Below are 8,970 nucleotides of genomic sequence, written 5' to 3'. Positions count from 1 at the left end.
AGCACACTGTCCTTGCCTTAACTGTCCCTTGGACAGGCACCTGCCACACAGCCTCCCCATAAGACCCTGCCAGGTCCACAGCTCCGGGAGACTCCTGCTGCCTGGGCCCAGCTTCCGACAGCTGGGAGGGCCTGCCGGGGCAGGCCGGGGAGGCTATAAAATGGACAGGAAGATGAGGAGAGGGGCCTAGTCTCCCATGGGGGGTGGGGGTACACGCCAAGCAACCCTGGGTTGGTATGTAGGGGTGCAGCGGGAGCCCCAGGGGCCGCCCACACTGCAGGCCTAGATGACGGCACTTCTGTCCCCCTGGAAGGCAGTGCGAGCGGCTGGCCTGGCCAGCAGCAGCTCCTTCTCATGGCCCAGGCTGCCCAGCAGGTCCTCCTGGCGGTAACTGTGGTAGACCTTCAGGAAGGCCAGCACGGCCACGGCCAGCCAGGCCAGCCACGAGGCCCAGAGCCCGAACTGCAGAGAGGAGAGCAGTGTCAGTGCCATGGCGGGCCCCTGACCAACCCAGCCCATGGGAAAGCACGGGACAGAGTGGCAGCACCCAGGGACCCAGGCAGCCAGAACACTTTCAGGGAGCCCCTAGAACCTCTCCCCTCCGGCTCCCCCAGAACCTTTGGCTGTGGGAAGTGTCCCTAGCCCTCAGAGGCCTTCAGAGCCTGGGCTGGCAACTGGGAACCCCCTGGCCTGGAGCACAGGTATGGAGGTGGGACCAAATGGCCCCACCTTGGTCCTCACTGAGTGCCTCTGGCTGTCCTTGCCCCAGCCACCGGGGCCACCAGAGGGTGACTGGCGGGTGCAGTGGGGCTGACCTGTCCTTCAGTGTAGGTGACCTGGGAACCCACCCGAGCAAGCTGACCTGGTACCAAGATCAGAGGCCAACTTGGAGAACCCAGGACCCCCTGCCTGGCTTTGGCTGTGGTACCTTGGCCCCCACATGCTGCCCTGTCCCTTCTCCTGCCCCCAAAACCCCTCTGGGCACTGAAGGCCCAGCACCCCTCCTCCAGGGAGCCTGCCCCATGCCTATACTGTTTCATCCCCTGGGACTGCCTGGCGAGCACCCTGAGGGGAGTGTCCCCAGCCACCCCTCCCACCCCTGCCGTCCCCAGGTCCCACCCACCTGGGCAATGGCGAGCTGGTCGTAGAAGGCCGAGTTGTCCACGTTCAGCTCAAGATCCACATCCTGGAGGGCCTCGCAGCTGGAAAGCCGGCCAACAGGAAGGGGACCGAGCAGAAACCACCTTCACCACCCCAGCTTCCAGGCCCACTTCCTGCCACCTCCCACGTCCACCCCTCCAGGACCCAGGCCCAGCCACCACGTTCACCCCTCCAGGACCCAGGACCAGCCACCGCGTTCACCCCTCCAGGACCCAAGCCCAGCCACCACGTCCACCCCTGCAGGACCCAGGCCCAGCCACCTCCCACATCCACCCCTCCAGGACCCAGGACCAGCCACCGCGTCCACCCCTCCAGGACCCAAGCCCAGCCACCACGTCCACCCCTGCAGGACCCAGGCCCAGCCACCTCCCACATCCACCCCTCCAGGACCCAGGACCAGCCACCGCGTCCACCCCTCCAGGACCCAAGCCCAGCCACCATGTCCACCCCTGCAGGACCCAGGCCCAGCCACCTCCCACATCCACCCCTCCAGGACCCAGGCCCAGCCACCGTGTCCACCCCTCCAGGACTCAGGCCCAACCACCTGCCACATCCACCCCTGCAGGACCCAGGCCCAGCCACCGCATCCACCCCTCCAGGACCCAGGTCCAGTCACCACGTCCACCCCTCCAGGACCCAGGCCCAGCCACGGCGTCCACCCCTCCAGGACCCAGCCCCAGCCACCTGCCACATCCACCCCTCCAGGACCCAGGCCCAGCCACCGTGTTCATAACGCACCAGCTGTCCCTCCCTAGGGTGGGACAGTGGCATGGTGTTGGGCTGGGCAGACAGAAGCCCACGGGTGCACACAGGTCGGGGGTCGCACCTGTGGGGCTGGGTGCCTTTCTCAGTGATGGCGTCACACCACATGGAGAAGCCGACGCTGACAATGGTGCCAGCAATGAAGACCAGGAAGACCACGAACGCGCTGACCAAGAGGCTCAGGGAGGCCTGGAGCAGGGAGCTGCAAGAGCAGAGGGGACAGGTATGACCCATGTCCCTGCTTGATAGCCTACCCCACGTCTCTCCATGGCCTCAGGCAGGACCCCCCAGTCCTCAGTGGTAAAACCAGCCCCTCTGCTCTCCACCCACACATGCCCCATGTCCCACGTGCACCTCCTTCCTGCTTCTGCAATCGGGGAGAGTAGAGGGCCCAGCGGCTGCTTCCTTGCCCGCCACAGCCCGAGCCCACCAGGCCTCCCCAGGCCTCCCTGCCGCTGAGCTCCAGCCCAGTTCAGGGCTGACCCTGGGGGCCCAGGGACAGTCAAGTCTCCCTTAGGGAGGGACAGCAGGCTGCAGGAGAAGGGGACCCATGTCCCACTCTGCTCCATGGTGGGATGGCCAGGAAAGCAGGGACTGGCACAGTCCCTGGGGACATCCTGGGGTGGTCTCCTGGGGCAGCAGAGCCCATGGGCACCTGGCCTCGCTCTGCTGCCTCCCCCACGGGCCTCTGGGGGCTGGGCAGAGCCAGGCCAGAGCAGATGGCAGCAGGGGCCTTGGCCGGTCCTGACTTCCAGAAGGCATGGCCCCCAGCCACACAGGCTTTCTTCGCTGTGGCTCTCCCCTTTTCCTGGGCCAGGGTCTCCTGGCAACCCTCCACTGAGGCTGCTGACAGCGTGGGTGCCATGCGGAGCCCACAGCCTCCTTCCCGTCCCCTCACCCAGCTGTGAAGAAACAAACGTGTTCAAAGCCTCTCCAGGGTCACAAAGCCAGGCCAAGACCGTGGCACCGGCACACACGGGGTTAACTCATCTTTCTCCCTTGCTTCTGCACCAGGATGTGCTGTCTCCATGGAGACGGGATCCTGCCGAGCTGAGTGATGGTGTGGGCAGGCAGACGGCCTGTCAATCACAGGCACTCACGGGGCACTGCCCTCCTGCTGCAGCCCACCCATCCATCCTGCACCAGCCAGCTCCCTGGAGGCCAGCTCCAGGGCCGACACCCTACAGAGGCACCCACAGGCTCCTTAACCCTCCAGCCCACTAGGCACTGCAGACACCCCTGGGCGGGGGCAGCCAGCCAGAAGCTCAGGACCCAGCCCCCCTTGGGCAGAGTGAAGCCCCCAGGCAGCTACTGGGGAGGTCTCTGAAGTGCACTAACCCCAGCCAGCCCACGGGGGCCCTGGTGGGCTGGGGTCTCCCCAGGAGCTCCCCAGAGATGCCCATCAGGCCGCTCCGCCATTCCCAAGTCCCACTGACTGCCACTTGCCGGCCTGCTCTCCACGGCTGGACCAGCCAAACCCAGGGCTGACCTGCCCCTGCTGAAGCATGCGCCCACCAAGCTGTTGGACAGCACCCAGGGGCTCCGGGGGGCAGGGTACTCAGGTCCTGGGGCTGGGATCCTTACAGCTAGGTCGGGGGGAGCTGCTCGGGGGTGGGGGCCAGGGGTGGGAAGCCCAGCTGGAGTCCCCTTACCCTGAATTCAGCTGTAACCACATCCAGCCAGCCTCAGCTCTGTCCTCCCAATCTCCCGCCCCAAGCTGGAGTCTCCAGGTGGGCGAGGAGGCTTCTAAGGGGAGACACGGCCCTCACCCCACCCACGCCTCTGATGCTTCTCAAGATATTCGAGACCCTCTGGACAGTGAAGGCTCCAGGGGCCTCAGCGGGAGGACCCTACCCCCACCCAGTGAACGACTCCCGGGTGGAGCTCCCCTCCCCAGCAGGAACCGGAGAAGGAAAGAGAGGCGCCACCCCTCCCGCCCGCCAGGATGGGCCGTGAAGTCCCCATCGCCCCTGGCCCGGGCTGGGAGCTGACCCGGGTCCTGGCGCGCCCAGGCGGCGCAGCCTCCGCAGCCCAAGGCGGCCAAGCCAGGGATCGGGTGGGGGCCGCGCGCTCCGGGAGGGTGGTCGTCCGGGCGGGCTCCCCACTCACCCCTCGTGTCCCTTGCAGAGGAAGAAGAGAACGCGCCAGGCATGCGCCCCGGCCAGTAGCAGCGACAGGAGGCCAGCGAGCAGGCCGAAGCGGCAGGCGGCCGGCGGGCCCCACTCCTGCACGGTGAAGCGCTCGCGCTCCTGCACCGTGAGGTTGGCGCTGAGCCACATGCCCTCGGTGAAGAGCGGGCAGCGGCCGCCGAAGTCGCGCCCGTTCGCGGACAGCGGCACCACCACGGCGAAGCTGAACAGAAACGCCAGCACGGAAAACACGCACTGCGCCAGGAGGGCGCTGCTGGGCGCCATGGTCGGGCCCCGGGAGCCGGTGCGGGGCCGGGCGCGGGGCGCGCGGGAGGCTGCGCAGTGGCGGCGCCCGGGACGCGTGCGCGGCGGCCGCACCGGCGGTCAGCCCCGCGGACAGCCCCGCACGTGCGCGCCCACGCGGGGAGATCGCCCGAGCTCCGGAGGGTGGGTGGCGAGCGGGACACAGCTGGGACATGCGGCCGGGAGCGTGCCGGCCCAGCTCAGGGGGTGTGCGGGCACGGCCTGGGTTGAGGTTTGTGCGGGGCAGGTGCTTGTTGGGCGGGACCCGGCCCTCGAAGGGGCGTTTCGCCTGCGTTCCCAGAGCAGGAGGCAGCAGCTGCTGCTTCTGCTCAGATGGCACGGAGAAGTGAGCTCCTTGTCGAGGCGTGCTGCGTGTCCCATTGAGCAATGCGGACCCGCGTGGCACAGAAACGGGACTCTGCCCCGCGCCACCACCCACTTGGTCAGGCAGGCTCAGGGCTGACAGCTGGGAGCCAGTGCTGGGTGAGCAAGGCCTCGCCCCATCTGCACACGCGTGTGCTCTAGCCTCTCTTCCAAAGGTGCCCCCCTGCAGAATAGTTGGCGGCTCCTGGTCTCTCATCTCCAGCGTGGGGGGACCGCACCAGTTGCCCCAACCAGAAGTTTTACAAGGAGGACTGGGGAGAGAGCAGGACGCAGCAGGGCCCACTTGGCACGCTTCAGCCAGTGGTCGGGATGCTTGTCCTGCGGTGGAGCTCCTGCGCTCCAGTCCCCGCTCCCAGGAGGGAGCTGGGGACCACCCAAAGCCAGGGGCGCTGCTGCCCACGTGGCCTGGCGGAGGTGCGGCTGCAGGGCTCAGCCTCGCCTGCCCTGGCTGTGGAATGACGGGAGTGAACCCACAGATGAGCGCTCACTCTCGCTTCCCCGTCCGTCCCTCTCTGTCCAACTGACCCCTTAACAGTATACACGAGGAGGATAATGAATGTTGATGAACACAGCGCCCGTGGAAATGCTGTCTAAGCATCGCTCTGCCATCCTGGCTCCAGAGAGAGTGGGGGACACACAGACTGCACCCTAGCATCGCCCTGTTCAGGCCACACTCGGTGACCCTGCCCAATCCCTTCCCACACCCGGTACCACCTCCTCCCTCTGTGGGCTCCACGCCAGGCAGGGGCGCTCCCACAGCACAGGAAGCAGAGTCCCCGCGGCTCCGGAGGCAGCAAGGGACGAGCAAGCAGGGCTCAGAGGCACCTGGCCAAGCACACTCGTCCTGGACATAAGCTGCCTCACCTGCTATTTAGCCAGGGACGCACAGACCCCGGGACTGAGTGGGGAACTCGGTGCAGGGTGTACAGGGAGCCCTCCTTTCCAGGCACAAGGCCATAGACGCCACCTGCAGGCGTGGAGTTCACACACAGGCAGGAGGCTGGAAAAAGTGCAAATTATGCCGGGCAGCGTGCAGACAAGCCACTAATTGCTTCTAGCAGAAATATTTATGCAAATAGCCCACAGGTCTTCAGCTCATGTCTCTGCATTTACATTCTCTGTCGCCAGCCCTCCCATCTTCCCTGAGCAGGGGAGGCAGCCCTCCCTGCCAGCCCTACCGCTCCTGGCTGACACCCTTCCTGGGCACCCTGAGGCTCCCCATGGGCTCCATCAGCCAAGGAAGTGGAGCCACCAACCAAGAGGCAGCTGAGACTGCGAGCCAGTGGGGTGGGAGGAAGGAGGAGCCAAGTTGTAGAGCCTGGGAGACGCAGAACCACCAACACCGGGGATAGGAGGAATACTCGGCTGTGGCAGTCCCATCGAGGGGCACCTCTCTACAGGCCCAGAAACTGCCTGGGGTGGCAGAGTGCTCCTCACCCAACTCCCCAAGGCACCGAGGGACCCAGGAGATCTGTCTGCCAGTTGAGGATGGGGCTGGGTCTGCTGGTCCTCTCCCTAGCTCAGAAAGGCAGCGAGAGGAGCCCAGGCCCAGGTGGTCATGCAGGGATGGAGGCCTCTTGGGACACCACAGGCACATGTGAAGGCCACGGTGACACCCCTGGGGGCCGCAGCGTGGCAGACCTGTGCTGAGCTGGAATCTCCTGGCTGCTGCAGGAATTGGGCAACAAAGATCCTCACGTGTGTGTGTGTGTGTGTGTGTGTGTGTGTGTGTGTGTGCACCTCACAGATAAATGGATACAGATGCAAGAGGGACAGAGGATGAGAGGTAGCCCCAGGCCGGAAAAGTAGATGGGAAGAAACCAGAATAGCCCTGGGTATACAGGAGCAGCACCACAGCCTGCTCCGAGGATGGTGAGAGCCAGAGCCCACACCCAGGCTGGCCGTGGCCGTGTGGACGCCTAGGGCCGTCAGTGGAGGAAGACCCCAGGGACAGCCTGGTCTCCCGCAGGTGCAGGGTCCCAAGGTTTGGGGCCGTTCTCAACTGCTTTCCCAGGCCATGAGCAGGGAGCTGGATGGGAAGTGAGGCAGCTGGGACTTGAACCAGCACCCACGTCTCTCGGAATCTGCCTGGCTTGGAAGGACAAAGAGGACTGGTTCTCTCCCCACCCCACATGCCTGGGCCCAGGACCTGCTGCTGATTGGGCTCAGGTTTTAGCCAGAAGGAGGGGGCAGTGTGGGTACCTTCTGGACAGGGCTCTGGGTGCCCAGGCTGCAAGGACCGCGGCTACCACACCTGTACACGGCACCCCAGTCAGAGCAGGTCCACTGCCCCTGCTGTGCCCGAGGTCTGAGCCTCCTAACCCCAGTCCCTCCCTGGAACCCACTCCCAGGCACCGCCAGGGCAGCCTCATGCAGGAAGAGACGAATCTGTAACTGGCATGAATATTGACAAGGCTCCTGATGTGGCTGCAGAGAAAACACACATGGTGCTCCCCCACTGATGGGGAGCAACATCCACTCTCCTGGACCCTGGACAGCAGGGGCCACACCTTGACTGCAAGTCGCCCACTACATGAGTCACCACCTCGGTCTGACTGAGCCGGCCACTCTCCAGCAAGCCCTCTGGGACGTTACCTCAAACTGGCCGGTTGTCCAGGCTGGTGACCCCAGGCCAGTCTCAACTTTGTCCATGGAGCTCTGGTGCCCCCGTGTGGCCAGCAGCAGCAATCCCTCAGCCCACGCAGTGGAAGCACCTGGTTCCACCTGCGGCCCCCAGGCTGCACCTGCTCTTGCCAGTGCAAGAGGCCAGGGGTCTTTCTGCAGGATCTGGGTCCCCCTCATCCAGTCGTATGACTTGGGGACTGAAGTTACAGAGTCAGGGCAGACTTCCCTGCCAGGGTCCATGGGAGACCCTGGCCCACGGTTAAGGGGATGGCATCAGAGGGAAGGGCTGCTGAGCAGGACCTGCTTAGGGACCCGCCCTCACCCCACTGCTGAGTGCAGCCCCTGGCGCTGTGTGAGCGGCTTTGTGGATGCAGCGTGGACACCACGAACCCCATCCTGACCTCTACTCCATGTGGGCGTCGTCTAGATTCCTGGTGCCCTCCAGGCCGGGCAACTGCATCCATAGCAGTGGGATGCAGGGAAGGCTGCCGCGGTACCTCTGCCCCCAGAGTGGCCAGAGCTCAGGCAGGGAGCAGGACGGGACTGCCCACCGAGGTCGGGCCAGAACCATGCTCCCAGGACGTGGCCGTGGGGAACCCAGCCGCCGAGCAGAAGCGACGCGAGACTGTCCTGTCAGTAGCTGGCTCAAAGAAGACATGGAGAGCTCAGTGGCCACCGCTGTCTGCCTCCCAGACCCTGCTCGTGGCCACTGGCCCTTGTACTGGCTCTGAGAAGGGGCACACTCAGCCCCGGCCTCCCCGGGAGCCCCAGCTGGACCCCAGGGGTAGCCCCAGCCGGACCCCTGGCTCTCCACACCCCTGCACCTTTTTTGGGGGGGGCGGATTCTACTCGGAGTGGAATGGTCAGCGAGGGCACAGGTACTGGACCCAGGGGTCCCCTGCTAAGAAGTCAGGCCTAGCTCTGCCCACCACTCCCTCCCTCAGCTGCCCGCCCTCCATGGGCTGCTCCCTGGATGACCGAAGCTGGCTGTTTGCTTACCATGCACCCTTCTCTTTTGGAGGCACCTCTGGGGGACAGCAGGTGGCCACATGGGAGAAGCCACATCCCCCAGGAACGTGGCCCCTGTGCAGAAGGATCCTCCCAGGCAGTAGAGCCACTCACCAGCCCCCAGGACTTGGACACTGTCTGGGCAGATGCTGGCCCGCTGATGGCCTGAGGTCAGGACCTGGCCCTGCCCTGCGGGAGGCGGCACCCATGCAGGAACTCCTGGCCCCTGACGCGGCTGACCCTGCCCCGCCCTCCTGCTGTGGGTGTTTGGGGAGTGGACAGCACAAGGAGGGCTCTGTCTCCTCTGAAGTTAAATTACAGCACAGCACACCCTGGGCTCCTCCTGCTCCTCCACGCCACAATGCCTACATGTGTGGGCACTCTAATGTGGTCCCTTGGTGACGAGACTGGTCAAACCCTACCCCAGCACCAAGGAGAGCTGCCCGAGTGGCTCACCTGCCACTCCCCCTCTGGGACTGTGGGTTCCCGCCCACCCAGGACGGGTCAGTGGGCGGCCCCAACTTGAGGACCAAGCCCAAAACCAAGCACTGCAGGACAAGACAGTGATGCCTCCTCTCATGGCCAGAGGGCGGGCACA

At 65.3% G+C, this 8,970-nt stretch overlaps 1 protein-coding gene across 1 annotated transcript; it reads right to left on the bottom strand.

Annotated features, from left to right (window-relative positions):
* Window positions 1-258: 258 nt before the first annotated feature.
* On the bottom strand, window positions 259-4,337 carry TMEM179 (transmembrane protein 179). Its single transcript, XM_040975524.1, has 4 exons — window positions 4,033-4,337; window positions 1,988-2,125; window positions 1,124-1,202; window positions 259-462 (listed from the first exon to the last, which is right to left on the bottom strand). The coding sequence occupies exons 1-4, from the start codon at window positions 4,335-4,337 to the stop codon at window positions 283-285; spliced, it is 702 nt and encodes a 233-aa protein (XP_040831458.1). The 3' UTR covers window positions 259-282.
* Between the last annotated feature and the right edge of the window lie 4,633 nt (window positions 4,338-8,970).

Source organism: Ochotona curzoniae, unplaced genomic scaffold (assembly GCF_017591425.1).
Source record: "Ochotona curzoniae isolate NIBS_2020 unplaced genomic scaffold, NIBS_Ocur_1.0 contig_2688, whole genome shotgun sequence".
Lineage (NCBI taxonomy): Eukaryota > Metazoa > Chordata > Mammalia > Lagomorpha > Ochotonidae > Ochotona > Ochotona curzoniae.
Note: the sequence above shows the minus strand (reverse complement) of the source record. Positions and strands in the feature narration are given on the sequence as shown.